The 15,649-nt window shown below is 52.8% G+C and overlaps 1 protein-coding gene and 1 long non-coding RNA gene across 2 annotated transcripts in view; one reads left to right on the forward strand and one right to left on the reverse strand.

Annotated features, from left to right (window-relative positions):
- Window positions 1-15,649, reverse strand: part of BIN3 (bridging integrator 3) — a 39,011-nt gene that overhangs the window by 2,474 nt on the left and 20,888 nt on the right. The window contains exons 5-8 of the mRNA XM_027703495.1: window positions 15,471-15,607; window positions 14,840-14,880; window positions 5,629-5,770; window positions 3,428-3,562 (exon numbers count right to left, since the gene is read on the reverse strand). Of these exons, the coding sequence (XP_027559296.1) occupies window positions 3,428-3,562; window positions 5,629-5,770; window positions 14,840-14,880; window positions 15,471-15,607 (455 nt within the window). The remainder of the gene's footprint in view (window positions 1-3,427; window positions 3,563-5,628; window positions 5,771-14,839; window positions 14,881-15,470; window positions 15,608-15,649) is intronic.
- Window positions 3,427-5,152, forward strand: LOC113977404. Its single transcript, XR_003537331.1, has 2 exons — window positions 3,427-3,857; window positions 3,969-5,152. It is a non-coding gene; the product is annotated as an uncharacterized LOC113977404 (long non-coding RNA).

Below are 15,649 nucleotides of genomic sequence, written 5' to 3' on the forward strand. Positions count from 1 at the left end.
CAGAATTTCCCCTACAATTGACCCCAGGATTGTCCCCCAGGGCTGGCCCCTCCAGAATTTCCCCCACAATTGCTCCCAGGATTGTCCCCCAGGATTGCCCTCAGTCCAAACTCTTTGGTGCTGCTCCCCCCCACCGCCCACACCCCGCAGCCACCGAGCCCTTCCCGTGGGACACACCGTGTCCCCAGGGCCTGGGGGGTGTCCTCGGGGACGCTCCTCTCCCCCAGCAGGCCCCTGTGCCAAACCAGCAGGGGCACGACCAGCTGAGTCTCCCGAGCTGCACCAACAGAATCCCACTGGCACCGATCCCCCCGTGCTTTGCTCCCCTTGGAATATGAGTGGAAACCATCCCTGCCTCCCTGGGGGGTCCCAGGGAGGGGCTGCACCCCACACTCGTGACAGTGATGGGGGGGGACCCTGTGGCTCCACAGGCAGCTTCCCCTGCCCTACCTGCTCCCGCCAGCCCAGTACTTTTCCAGCTATGGATACCATATGCTCCATCCCCATCCCATCAAATCCCATCTCCAACTCGCCTTTGAGCCCGAGCCAACGGCCCCGAGTCCACCTGTCTTGAACTAATTCTGTTTGGGGACACGGTGTTCCGCGGATTTTCTATAGATCCCGCTCACAACAGCCTGGCCGGGAATGGCCGGCGTTGTTTGGGTCAGCCCTACCCAAAACAAACCCGGGGTCACTGCCAGGGCCGGGCTCCCCCATCCCACAGCAACCCCCCAACCTGCCAGCCCCATCTTTTCCACCCCCCGTTTCCTTAAAAACCAAAGGAATATCACGTTTTCTAGCTGGAAAACAAAGCACGAAGCGGGAAGGAAGTTTGTTCACGCCTCGCACCAGCTCCAAAATCCCCCCCTTTCATCTCCGTGTGGCCACTTCAAAGCCCCCAAGCCAGGGAAACATTTGCCTCCCTTGGCTTGGCCCGGGCACGTGGGTGGAGGGAAGAATTTGGAGTTGAATGTTACAGCCCTGCGAGCTCGGGACATGTCCCGGCGTCAGGAGACACCGGGAACGCGGCCAGGCTGTGCCATGGGAACTCGCCCGCCCGGAGAGGAGGCTCTGGAGGGTCTCCTTGGGTCAGAGCCATGGGGCTGGTTTGGAGCAGGGTACTTTGCCTGGCATGGAGAAGCAGCTGGTCCCTTCCCAGCCCTTCCTGGTGTCACCGTCACACTCTTGTCTCACTGTAACCCTCCGATTTCTCCAGGGCCAAAAAAATAAGGAAAAACTGCCTAGTTTTGCCTTTGGATGGTGGGTTTGACCCAGGGACAAGCAGCCCCAAGGTCGTGGCCACCAGCACGGTGGCAGCTGATCCCAGCCTGCCTCCATCCATCCCTTTCCCTCAGGGACGCACCTCCAGCCCCATCCCAACCATCGCTCCTAGAAAGGTACCCGGAGAAAAGGCTGAAAATAGAAATTCCATCAAATAGAAATTCCATTGAGGAACACGCCCTCCCCCTGAGGTGCTAAGTCAGCTCAAGGAGGCAGGGAGGGAAAGAAACCTGGGATGAGCGGGGCTGGCTGGGAAATATTCCCACGGGGAATGGGGATGCTCCCGGCAGCCCCCCGGCAGCCCCCGGGATGCCCTTCCCAGGCAGTTGCCCGTGGGTGAGCAGCTCCCCAGGTGAGTCAGGGCTCTGGGTGCTATTCCTGGCTCGCCACTGACTCATTACCTCGGGCAAGTCATTTCCCTTCTCCTTAATATTTAAGCCCCTTCGATGGGAAAACTCTTCCCAGAGCTCCTGAAGCGGCAGAGGGGGACACGCAGCCTGAGCCCGGCCCCGGCCCCGGCACAAACATTCCGAGCTCTCCTCCAGGCATTCCCTCCCCGGGGGTGGAAGGGTGCAGCCAGTGCTGGAGGAGAGGGATGCAGCTCCCATGGAGGCTGGAAGGGAGGGAGGGAGGGATGGGAGCTGCATCCATCTGGGACCAGCTCTAGTCCAGCCTACGGGAGATGCATCAGCTTTGTTATGACGCTGCCTTTTTTTTGGGGATTAAAAACGGGATTTCACTCGGCTCTCCTGAGAAACTCCTCACCTGAAGATGGAGCAGGCTGGGAGAGAAAACAGAGGATTCCCAAGGAAGAAGAGGGATATGAATGGAGAGTCTTACAAACAGCCCCAGCAAGGACATCCTGCTGCTCCCTGCTCGCATCCCTGGGTGCTCCGAGCACATCCATCCCAACGTGCCCTCGCCCCAAACTCCCCGGGAATCGGGATGCAAACGGAGTGAGGGACATCATGGTCAAAGCCAGAGGGGCAAACCTGCTTTCCAAGGAAACTCATGGATGGCAAACACCCGGAGATGGCAGAGAACCTTCAGGTTTCCAGGTCTCATCCATGCGGGTGAGGGTCTGCAGGGGGAAAGGGCCAGCGAGACCCTGCGGTGGCTCTGGGAATTGTGGTTATTCCGGCTGTGCCGGGCTGGAACAGGGAGCCCTGGGGCCCATCGCTGAGGGAACAGCAGGAACAGCATCCCCAGCACCCACCCTGCGGCGCAGGGAGCATCGGCACCATCTGGTAGGTGAATCAGCCTGCAGACAACTCGCTGGCAGCTCCGCGCAGAGGCCCCCCCCAGAGTCGGAGGTGAGATGGAACACGTGCTCCCAGCACCTCCCTGCAGCCCCCCCCCGCCCGGCACCTGTGTCCCTGCAGCAGCTCCCTTCCCAAAAATACCACCGGGAAACGCCCACGGAGGGAGCAGAGCGAGGTTTTGTCCTCCCCCCCCCAGGGCGGGATCGCCCCGTGACCCAGGGCATGAGGTGCTGGAGGTTCAAAGGTTGATTAGATCCCAACCCTGTCCCTCTCCAGCCTGAGGAAAAGGGTAAAGGGAGAAGGAAGGAGGAGGAGGAGCAGCAGCAAGTCCCCGAAGGAGGCCTGGAGGATGGAAGTGGAAGTCGTGGGTTATTTAGGCCATCCCTTTCCTGCAAATCCTTGGCGTGGAGATGTCCCAGGAGCCTCCTCTCTGCTCACCAGAAGCCACAAGAGACCCTCAAGATGAGCCCTGAGCATCTCAACACCTCCAACAAGATCCAACCCAGAGCTCAGGACTCCAAATCCAAGGAGATGACGTGCCCAGGTGGATAGAGCCATCAAATCCCAGTGGATTATGTACAGCCAGGGCTGGAACTGCGGGACAGGACATGATCCAGGAGTGTCCCAGATCCATATAAAATTGCCCTCAGCTGTCCTTTCTATCCAGCACTGCACCACTTGTGCTGGGCCAAGGTCCATCTGAACTCCCACCAGCCATCCTACTGCTCCCCATGCCCTCCCAGCGGGCTGATGGAATTCCTGGAGGCACTGCTACGAGAAAGCACCTCGCTCCCACTGGAATCCCCACCCAGGCGCTCTGCAGGAGGATTCCCACCGAAGGATTCCCCCCTGGCAGTGCCCAACAGGCAGGAACAGCCTCTCACCTGTGCCCGGACCAGAGACTCAAAGCTGGGTTTGAAGTAATCGATGCGGCTGCTGTAAAATTTGGGCATTTCCTCCAGGAGCTGCTTGTTTTTGGCTTCAAAGTCCTCCTTCACCGGGCGCAGCTCCTCCCGGGCCTGGGAGAGGAGAGGCTGTGAGTCAGACACCTGGGAAAACGCTCTTCCTTTGGGAATGCCTTCAAAGAGGCCACCCTGGGACAGAGGAATGCTCTGCTTTGACCTGAGCACAAGCAGGGGGAGCCTGGTGGGACCCATGGGATTGTCCAAGGGAACCTAGTGATCAGCTAATGGGACCTGCTGGGAAGCTGTGGGACAATCCAACACAGCCTGGTGGGACCCAAGTGACCATCCAATGGAGCCTGGTGGGACCAAGTGACCAGTTAATGGAATAATAGAACCTGGTGGGACCCAAGTGACCAGTTAATGGAATAACAGAACCTGGTGGGACCCAAGTGACCATCCAGTGGAGCCTGGTGGGACCAAGTGACCAGTTAATGGAATAACAGAACCTGGTGGGACTCAGGTGACCATCCAATGGAACTTGGTGGGATAAAGTGACCGGTTAATGGAACCTGGTGGGATCAAGTGACTATCCACTGGAGCTTGGTGGGAACCAAGCTCTGACCCTGCAGAGCCACGGGACACCCAGAGAGGCTCTGAGCCAGCTGGTCTTCCCTCCTTTGGAAAAACATGGACAAAAACCATCCCTAAAGCTCAGTCAGGCTGGAGAACGTCCCTGGCCATGTCCATGACCCCTCTCCCTGCAATTCCCAGGACCATCTCCCCAGGATCCTGCCCCCACCACCCCTTTTGCCCGTGACCTTCAGCTCAGTCTGTCCAACTGGCTCCTTCCAACAGAAGCGTGGGGAGAAAGGGAAATGTCTCAGGGATGGTGTGGAAAAGGGCAGGAGGGGGTGGGCTGTGAAATATTAGACTGGTTCAAGTCTGCCACTTAATCCCGGTGCCATTCCAGAGGGAGGGGGGTGCAGGGGATCCGAGCCCGGCCACGGCGCCGGCCCCGCTCCCAGGGACAGGGACAGAATGCCAGAGGGATGGAATGGACAGAGCTCCGGGCTGGCAGAGCCTCAAATCATCCCAGCCCAAGAGGCAAATTCATCATTCCCCACTAACACTGGAACTCCATCCAGGGATGGAGCTCATGGAGAGCAGAGAACTGGGAGTAAATACCTGATTAAACCTGCAGCTCAATATTTAAACACTTGGATGAGACGAGGCCATTTCCCATCAAATCTGGGCCTCTTGGATACCCCGGATTTGGGAATGCTTAAGGCTCCCTCCCACAGGTGTTCAAGCTCATGCAGTGTTTAGTGAAGTTGTATTGTTTTTTTTTTTGAGGGGGGGAGTAGAATTAGATCAGAAGTTCATTAAGGGGAAAAAATACATGAAATAACTAAAACCTGCTTAATCACCAGGACAAAAGCATTCCCGTTTTTCCAGCCCCGGCTTTAGTCGCCGAGGCTGAGCAAAATAAGCTGCTTACTGTTAAATCAGAGGTGTCTTTTGTTCAGGCTGTTCTTTAACACAAAACTTCATTTTTTTGGGGGGGAAACTCATCAGAAAAACATATTTTCTCTGATGCTGGGAATCAATTGTTCCTCCGAGGATCAAGCCACGTGCTGTCGGAGCCACAGATTTGGTGGAGAAACGCCGGGGAAGATTTAATTAAAAAAACAAAAAAGAAACAAACCCAAACCCCTAAAATCGTGATTCTGCTAAAATTTGGGAGAGAGGGGAAAAAAAAAAACCTGGCACAACTTCCCGTTAACCAATTACCGTCGATTTTTTCCAAGACAAATTTTCAGAACAGGTGGAAAACATAAAACTGGGGGAATGCTCTGATCTGTCCCTTTTCCCATCCAGCTGCTCCCTCAGACAGGGAGGTCGGGGGGGGGAAAACCCCCCCTGTGCCTCGACCCCGAGCATCCCCCAGCTCCTGGGGGGCTTTGATCCCGTTTTGTGTTGGAAAACATTCCCTTTTTATCCGGGAAAAGCAGCTCCTTCCCTTTCGCCAAGAGCGCTTTAAAATCCGCATTATCAAACCGGGGATTTTTTTTTTTCCACTGGTAAAAACGCTCTTCCAAACTGTTCATATGTTGCATGGGTGGCCAGATGCCAAGGGAAAAGCTCTTCCCCAAGTTTTCCTGGGAATGCTGGGTGAGTACCTGGTGCAGCTTGGCCAGGACGGGGCCGGTCCTCTCCTTCTCCTCGTATTTTTCCACCTTGGATTGCAGGCGCTTGTAATCCTGGAGTGTCTGTTCCCGCCTCTTCACTGCCATGTTCAGGCTGGGGAACACGCTGCTGAACCTGGAAAAAGGATGGGAAAGGGCTTGGGTTGGGATATTTTGGATGGATGCAGTCGTTGAGCACCCTGGTCCAGGTTCCCTGGCAGGGGGCGGAATGAGATGAGCTTTTCCCACCCAAACCATTCCAGGGCTCTGTGATGGTCCCAGAATATACTTAATTAATGTGGTATTTCCCCAATCCCCCTTTGGAAAGGGAATGAGCAGACAGAGAAGCTGAATAAAAAGTCCATGAGAAAATAAATAGGAAATATTAAGTGCAGCCTTTTTTTTTTGCCTTTTTTTTTGTTGTTTTTTTTTTCCTTTTTTTTTGGTTTGTTTTGTTTTTGTTTTTTGTTTGTTTGTTTGTTTTTTAAGCATTCTTCTCTTTTGCCGTTAATTTTTGCTTTTTTTTTCTGTTAATTTGCCCTTTTTTGGGGGGCATTTTTTTTTAATCTTTCGCTTAATTTTTTTTTAATTTTTGGGAGGGCAAATTTTTTTTTTTGCTACTCTGGGGCGATTTTGGGGTCGCAAACCCAGCTCTGACCCCTCCTCCCCAGAAGGATTAAAAGCATCCAACAATCAGCCAAGGCCATGGGAAGATTCGTGTTATTAAAATGTGTTACAAATTGAGGCAACAACGAACATCTGACGGGGGAGAGGAGAGAGAATAGTTTTGAACGTGACAGAAAAGGGAAAAGCAGGAACTGGAGCTTTGCTCTTGTCTCCCAAATTCCAGTAAATCGAATTATACCAGTGGGAAGCAGGGCTGGGCTGTGGGTTTGTATCAAATGGGTGATGCTCCCTCCGGGGATATTAATTTAATATTCATAATTTATAAGGTGGTTTGGGGGAGTCAAAGCCAGGAATGGGTGGTGAAAAATATATCTGAACAGCCTGGTGATGGATTTTACTTCCAAGAGGGAACAAACAGCTTTTCCACCTCTTTAAATATTAAAAAAAAAAAAAATATATATATATATATAAATATAAAGTGACTGGGGGGCACATTAGCAAAAAGAAAAGACACAAATATCACTTTATGAGTGTAATTTGCTTTAGATGTGACCTAAATCCAGGGTTCAGCTGAAGCCACGGGTGTTCCCAGCTGCTCCATCCCCTATTAAAATCCCATTTTCCGCTGCCATGCTTGCTCCAGAGGGTGCTGATGTGCTGGACTGGGGGGTGCCCAGGGAAAAACTTTTATCCCTGAGCAAAGGGCAAACTCCAGGAGCGAGGGAGAAGCGGGAATATTTGCATTTATGTGGAGCATCCCTCGCTGAGATGCTGGAGAGGGACGTGATCCTCCAATCCCGCCCGGTCCCTGCACGTCCCCCCTCAAGGCTCTCATGCTTGGCACAGAACAAATATATACAAATATATATTTATCCCATGATATTCTCCCTCTGACCGACGCTATTGCGACAGACTGGGGCTGTGGCACGAGGAACAACCTGGAAAAGTCATCAGGGAGCTTCTCCAGCTGCCCAGGGCGGATCAGATGCTCTGCCCTGACATTGCTTTTTATGGGCACCGTCCCACACGGTCCCATTATATTTAAATGGGTGACATGTCCTGGATGCAGCGGGCTCCAGGCATGGCCTCACCAGCTCCTGGGCTGCTAAAATATCTCCTACCTCTTCATAAGTCCAAAAATACGCTGGGAGAGGGGTTAGAGGAACGGGGATGGGAGGGAAGGAGGGCACGGAGGATGGGGAGGGGTGGTCAGGTTGAGAGGTCTCATAGAAAAGTGGTTTGGTTTCATGGAATCGTGGAATGGTTTGGGTTGGATGGTCCCTAAGGACCATCTAGTTCCAATCCCATGGGCAGGGACATGCTCCACCAGACCAGGAGGCTCCAAGCCCAATCCAACCTGGCCTGGAGCACTTCCAGGGCTGTTTTTAAACCAGGTCTCCTCAATGTGGATGTTTTTTGCCAACAGCACAGAGGTTGTAGCTTCTGCAGGGATTTCTCCTAATTATTAACGATGGAAAGGATGGATCCCACCAGGCCAGGGGCTCTCTTGGCTTTATTTTACATTCTATCCCTGACGGGGGAGGTTTGGTGAGGACACAAACCCTCGGACCAAAAGCAGGGCAAGAGCAGAAAATGAGGGCCACGGGGGAGAGCTGAGCTGCTCCTCCACAGTAAGAATCCAGGCATGGGAACGGCAGAGGAGATGGCCTGAGGCTGGGAAATCCTCCCTTCTCTGCTGTGCAGCAAGGTGGTCACCACCCAGCACGTCCTGGATGTGGCCGTCACCTCCTGCACGTCCACCAGCACTCGGAAAACACTTGTAGAGACATCCCAAAAACATTGAGCCTTCTGCTGGCACCTAAACCCAGCTTTTGGTGATGTTTTCCCAGTGGTCCAGCCTCTCCCTGGCACATCCACGGTGCTCCTGCATTAAGAGAGCCACGAGACACCAGAGAATCCACACACAGCCACTTCCACCCGCAGGGAAGAGCAAACCCTTTGGCTCGGGGGAAGCAGCGAGCGAGGACGCAGGGAGATGATCAGCCACGCAGTTTCCATTCACTTTGAAGTCAAATCTGGCTTTTAAAGAGGAAAAAAAGGCTCGATTTTGATTTATTTTTTTTTTTGTTCCCCTTTCTCATTCCCGGCATCAACTTGGAGCGATTTGGCAGCCCCGTGATGGAAGGACACTGTGCTCCAGCAGCACTTTGTAAAATATCTACAGGGCTGCATCTGAAGAGGCTGTGACTGTGTAGGCACAGCAACTACTGTCTCACAAGGAATTTTAATGCATAGATTATACGCTGCATTTCAGAGGGAAGGGGGGGCTCAGCTCCCTGGATCCGCAGCCGTGCCCGGCTCGGAGAGTCCTGAGTTCCTGGGAATCATCGAATCATGGAATGGTTTGGGTTGGAAGGGACTTGAAATCATCTTGTTCCACCCCCTGCCACAGGCAGAGACACCTTCCACTAGACCAGGTAGCTCCAACCTGACCTTGGGCACTTCCAAGGATGGGGCAGCCATAGGTTCTCTGGGAATTCCATCCCAGCTCCTCACTGCCCTCACAGTGAAGGATTTCCTCCCAATATCTAATTTAAATCTCTCCTTTCCTAGTTTAAACCCATTCCCCACTGTGTCAGCGTGGTGATCCTTCACCTCCAGTGCCAGCAGGAAGGATTGGGTCAGTTGTGGCTCCTCTGGACACCACCTAAGTGCCACCAAGCTCTCCCTGTGCCAGCCAAGCTTCTCCCATGCCCACCAAGCTCTCCCTGTGCCAGCCAAGCTTCTCCTATGCCCACCAAGCTCTCCCCAGGCCAGCCAAGCCACTTGGTTTAATTTTCATGCAGGATTAGCTCAGCTCAAGCAGGGCAAGATGCTCCTTTCCTTGGACTGCTGTGGGTTGAGGCAAAGCTGCCTCCAGCTCCTGAAGGGATGACTCCACCTAAATTCCAGCAGCTCCGAAATCCCCTGGGATTCACAGACAGCAGGTTTCTTGCCCATGCTGATGCCCTGCCCAGGTTTTTTCTCCCTGTGTGGACAGAAATATGATCCCAGGGTGACAGGGAGATACGGGCTCGTGCCAGTGCCAAGTTATTCCTGTGGCTTCATCACTTCACATGTCGGCCCAGTGCCTTCCCAACCATCCCATGCATGTTATTTCCAAATGCTGCTGGTGCAAAGCCTGGCACAAAGGCGCCTGCAGAGCTCCTGCCATCCACAGGCACATCCAAGCCCTCCAAGAACAACCCTCACGGGGATCAAAGATGTTTTCCAAAGCCTCTGGCTGAGGAGTGTGAACCCTCCTGGCAGGGACAAGGACCAACCTCGGTGCCACGGGAGGGGAGAAAATCCCAAACAGCACCAGCTCCTCTGGAAATGGAGCCTGAACAACTAATCCCAGGATTTTAGGGAGCTGGGGAAAGGCCCAGGGAAGCCTCACAATCAAATCCTGGTTGTTTCACACCCCCCCACACGGAGCAAGGGCGACAATCCCTGTCAGTGTGAGATGCACAGGTGAAAACCCTGGAGCAGATGTGGGAATTTATCACAGAATCAAGGGATCATTACAGTTGGAAAAGACCTTTAAGATCAGCCCAGCACCACCACCGTGTTCACCACCAAACCGTGTCTCCAAGTGCCACATCCATGTTTTTTGAACACTTCCAGGGATGCTGACTCCACCCCTGCCCTGGGCAGCCTGTTCCAACAACCCTTTCCATGAAAAAAAATTCCTAATATCCAACCTTATCAATAATCCCAGCCCCGTCCTCCTCCCTACGCTCATTCCATATGGAATGAGGGGGTCTGACAGACATAACCAGCCCCAAATCCCCACCACTGGCCTCTGCTGCTCGAGTTTTAATTTGTTTTACCACAAAACAAAGAAAAATCAAAGCCGACTCGAGTAAAATTTGGAGGGAACGGTGTTGAAGTGAAGGTAAAACAGCAGCATGGGGGTATTAGAGCCCCAGCCACGAAAGCAGCTTGTGGAATAAGCTGCTGTTGTTCCCTGTCACTTTTTAGGGAAGGCTGCTGAGAGGGGATTACAGCCCAGGCGGCTTAAGAGGAGCAGGTGAGGGGAGATACGCAGGGATAACGAAAAGAAAATACAAATTACTATCTCCCTGCTGCCACGGGGGGGGAGAGGGGGAACCTGCCGGTGAACTCCTCTTGGGATGACAGGTTATCCTCGGGAAAACATCTAAATCACCCCATCCTCTGAATTATAAATCACGCTGCCACCTCGTCTCCACGCTGCCGGCCTCCCTTTGGCTCCCCGTAATTAAAGGATGGGGTTGGAGAGACGCTGCCACGGGAGATAAAAGTGCCCCCCAGGATTCCTGGCACGGCTGGATCCGTTTGTTTGTCAGCCCAGCTGACAAGTCTGGGGCTTGCAAATTGAAAAACTTCTTCCCACCTCTCTGCTGGGAGGGCCGGGATGGGGACGGTGGGGACGCTGGAGGAGCGGGAACATCCTGTCACCTCCCTGCCTGCAGCTCTTCTCCTCGCCCTCTCCATCCCAAATCCTCACCCCACGGCTTCCTCCAGCCCCCGTTTTTGGAGCCAGCAATGGGAAAGAGGTGCCAGGGCTTTGGCACGGGGAAAAAAATAACGGTGAAACCTTTATTTTTCCCCATTTTCAAGTGTCTCAAACGCTCCTGTTGGCAGCCTGAGAGCTGGATTAGGCTGGCACATAGATGGCTCTTCCCTATGGCATTATTTTAGGGATGATTGCTTGGATAATGGAAGCAAAAGGAAAGGGGCTGGTGTTGGACAGGGGGGAAAAAAAGGAATAACAGAGCTGGAGAGCAAAAGAAAGTGATGGGAAGCTGGGAGAGGCACCGGGACGGCTCAGGGGATTCCTGCCATTCCTCAGCCAGTGCCCACACGTCCCGTCCACCCACCAGGAAGGGGGAAATTAAAACCAGCCCTTCCGAGGGGAGGGAGAAGGCACAGGCCGGAGGGGGCCGGGCCGGGGGAGCGGCACAGAGGGGGATTAGGCGGCGCAGGGGCCATGTGGCTGCTCTGGCCTCCAAATCCTCATTAGGGGCTCGTTAAGGACATGAAAGCGGCTTTTCCTGCTTCCGGTCCCGGCACCCCTGGAGCTGCTCGTGGCCCGTGATCGGCTTCGGCCGCCGGCAGGAAAGGCAGTTTATGGGGTTTATGGGATGGTGGGGTGATGGGATGAAGGGGGGTGATCCCCTCGCCGGGGATGCCACGCGCTCTAATTGAATTTGTACATCGATCTGCTGCTGCATCCCACCTCTGGGATGTCCCACGGGGCTGACACACACCCCTGGGTGGTGGCACCCGGGTGGCAGCACCCTCTGGGTCACCCCTGCCAAAGCCAGGCTGACCAGGACATTCCCGTGGCTAGACCCTCTCCAGTTACCGAAGCAGGAGAATTGTCCAAATTCTGGGGTGACCACAACATCCCCTCTGATTTTGGGAGCCAGGACCATGTGCCAACTGTTCTCAGGAGCAGGAGCACACTCCAAGGGGGTGATGCTGTGCCAGGGTGACCACGACATTCCTATGACCAAAGCCTCTTCAATTTTGGGAGCATGTACCCACCAAAGGGATGATACTGTGCCAGGGCAACCAGGACATTCCCATGGCTAAGCTCCCTCCAGTTCTGGAAAGAGGAGAAGGCTCCAAAGGGATGATACTGTGCTGGGGTGACCACGACATCCCCATGGCCAAAACCCCTCCAATTTTGGGAGCAGGACCATGTGTCAATTGTTCTCAGGAGCAGGAGCACACTCCAAGGGGGTGATGCTGTGCCAGGGTGACCACGACATTCCCATGGCTGAGGCCTCCCTGGTTGTGGGAGCTGGACAGCATTCCAAGAGGACTGTGCCATGCTGGAGTGACCACGACAACACCATGGACAAACCTCTCCAGCCTTGGGATCAGCTCCACACTCCCAGGGAATGGGATTGTGCCAGGTGACCACGACACCCCCTTGCCAGGGGAGGTTCAGACAGAGGCTGTTAAATCGAGACCCCACGGCCCCGAAAATCAGCTCTGAACATAAAAGGCCCTAAATCCCACAGATCCCCAAACCACCTGGCTCGTTTAAGCCGCTTCCTCCCTTAAATACGGACGCACAACATGGAACACTAAGGTGACACCACCAATCCCTGCCCCTGCCCTGGCTGCTCACCCAAGCCAGAGGGAAGAACTGGGAGAGGGGAAGGGAAAACCAGCTGCTTTTTCTCCCTCTTTGCCCCCAAATCCGCTGATCTGGTGTGAAACTACGCAGGCATGTCCCAAAGAGGAGTCGAGCCCTCCCGCCCCTGCCCAGCTCCCTGCCCAACCCACCCGCTGAAATATGCAATATTCTCACTGGGCCTTTGCTCCTTCCCCGAAAATAAATGAGTAATTCCCAGCCAAGGGGCTCGAAAAGCCAAATTATGAATAACCCTCCATCCCCAGAAGGAGAATGATTTAAACAATACGAGCCTCCACCTCCCCCCCCTCTCTAAATCTACTACTGCTTTTTTCCAGCATGGTTTAACAAATTCCCCAATATTTGCCTGAAAACTCCAATCCCTGGACAACTGAATGGAGATTTTACAGCCCATGTGCCTCTGATTACAATATATTACCACTAATGATAATTGTCTGGATTAAACTTATCTGTTTCTTTGGCTAATAAACTATAAAAGACCACCAGTGAAGATGTAATAAAGTGCAGCTGTTGGAGCAAAAAAAAAAAAGAAAAAAGCCTTTTTTTCTAGGTCAAAGCAAATTTGGGAGAGGCTCGGGAGAGCTGCCTCAGTGAGGGGAAGGAATACCTAACTGGAAATGAGAAGAGCTCCTCAAGGCAGCTTTCATTAATCTGGAACTTTTATCCCAGAAATGTCGCTGGGGTTTTATTTGCCAGCAGGACGAGGGGAGGTGCAAACTCTGCACTTCTCTCTCCTGCATCTCATTAGCCTCAAAATGGACCCTTGGGCTCCTCGGAAATGTTCCTGGCCGGGGATGCACCTATGGAGGGAGGAGGAGGGAGGGGAAGGATGGGGTTTTGTGGAGGTGCAGCTTCCCCAGCATAAAACATGAGCTGGTTGAGGGGACCCAGCAATGGTTTGCAGGTGCCAAAGGGCAGGAAGGGGAGTGGGAAAGGGAAATATCATATTCTAGGCCAGTGGAAATTTAGGAAGTTGGAGAGAATTGCCAAGCCTGGAGTGCAGCCAGGAGGTTGGAGAAAACACCCTGATGTTTCACTGAAGGGTTGGACAGATAACGGATGGTCCCGTGTCATGGGATCATGGAATGGTTTGGGTTGGGAGGGATCTTAAGGATCATCCAGTTCTTCCACCCCCTGTCACAGGCAGGGACACCTTCCACTAGCCCAGGTTGCTCCAAGCCTCATCCAACCTGGCCTTGGACACTCCCAGGGATGGGGCATCCTCTGGGAAATCCATTCCAGGGCCTCACCACCCTCACAGGAAGGAATTTCTCCCCAGTATCCCATCTATCCCTGCCCTCTGGCAGTGGGAAGCCATTCCCTGCATCCTGTCCCTCCATCTCTTCTCCCAAGTCCTTCTCCAGCTCTCCTGGAGCCCCTTTAGGCTCTGGAAGGGGCTCTCAGGTCTCCCTGGATCCTTCTCTTCTCCAGGTGAACCCTCCCAGCTCTCCCAGCCTGGCTGCACAGCAGAGGGGCTCCAGCCCTGGGAGCACCTCCATAGCCATGGGCACATGGAAATTGCCTTTATTCCCCTGAGTTAACCACCCCAGGATTTAAAACACAAGGAAGGTTTGCAGGGGAAGGGATTGTCTTTCATTTCACCAACTAACACAAGCTGGAGGAAAAAAAAAACCATAATATTTCAGAAACACAAGTTCTTCCAATTTTAACAGAATGCTGGAAGAAAAAGTTAATGTATCTTTCATGAGGACAATCTAGATAATAAGCAACAAAAGGCTGGGATTTTTTTTCCTTTTTCTTTCCTTCTTTCTTCATTTTTTCCCCCCTCCCCCTTAAATAAGCAAGAATTTCTGGTCGTGGAAAGACGACCGAGGTAAAACTTGAGTCACCAAACATCCCCCAGACAGGAACACGCTGTAACCTCAGGTGCTAAGTGATCCAGGAGATTTTACTTTCAGATTTGGGCAGAAACAACAAGTTAAGGGAAAAAAAGAAACAACAACAACAACAACATAAAAAAAACAACCAACCCAAAAAACAAAACCACAACAACCCTCCGCGTGTCAAACCTGAACTACAATTGTTATTCAGCAATTTGCAACACTTACTGTCATATTACGGTAATTTCATTTTATTTTTGCTCCCTTTGCTCTGTTCCTGTAACAAAACAGCAAATCTCAGGATTTCAGAGGGGGAGAGAACTGAAGTGATCCTTTAAAGGTTCGGGGTACAACCCGTGGCCCTGGGAAAGGTGGGAATTTTGCAAACCAGGGTGACAAAACTGTGGGATTTGGGTGTTTTCCTCTCTGTATTTCTCATTTCTCTGGCTACAAAGGTTCTGCAACATCTCTTCCTTCCTTGCATGGATATATTAGTTATAATATATATACATAAAAATATATATATATAATATATATATAAAATATATATATAATATTTATATTAAATGGTGCTGGTACTTACTTTTTCAGAGGCTCTATGACTGTCTTTTGGATCTGATTCACCTGTGGAAAGCAAAAGTGGATGGTTGGAAAAGCCAGTTTGCACAAGGATGGGCTTGCACAGAGCCCAAATTATGGGGTGATTTGGGATTTGGGGCACAATACAATGTTCTTTAACCAAAAAGGAGCAGATTTGCCCCAGGTGCTCGGGGTGAGCAGAAATCCCCAGTACAACCAGGCAGGAGGATGAGATTGGAGAGAAACTTGTGTGGGAAAAGCCTTGGGGATGATGATGAAAAGGGAAGGAGGATCTGCCTGGAAGGAGAAGATACAAGGATTCTGGACAAGGGATGGAGGGGCAGGACACAGGGAATGGCTTCCCACTGCCAGAGGGCAGGGTTAGATGGGATATTGGGAAGGAATTCCTCCCTGGGAGGATGGTGAGGGGCTGGAATGGAATTCCCAGAGAAGCTGTGGCTGCCCCATCCCTGGAAGTGTCCAAGGCCAGGTTGGAGCAACGTGGGACAGTGGAAGGTGTCCCTGCCCACGGAAGAACCGGCTGAGCATTCAGATCCCTTCCAACCCAAACCACTGTGAGATTCTACACCACCAGCACACCCCGCTCTCCCCTCCTTCAGCCCAAGGCAGTTCACCTTCTCCTGGTTGAAGGAGTCCATCCTCTTCATGGCCGTGTCAAAGGCTGTGACCATCTCCAGGAATCCCGGCTCCTGCTCGCACAGCGGGTTCGACAGCAGGTCCGAGGAGATCTTCACAGCAGACTTGGACATGGCTGGGAAAAGAAAAGCAGAGAGGGTCATGCCTCCCGCTGCCA

This window comes from Neopelma chrysocephalum, unplaced genomic scaffold, assembly GCF_003984885.1.
Source record: "Neopelma chrysocephalum unplaced genomic scaffold, ASM398488v2 Primary Assembly neopelma1_232, whole genome shotgun sequence".
In the NCBI taxonomy this organism is placed as follows: domain Eukaryota; kingdom Metazoa; phylum Chordata; class Aves; order Passeriformes; family Pipridae; genus Neopelma; species Neopelma chrysocephalum.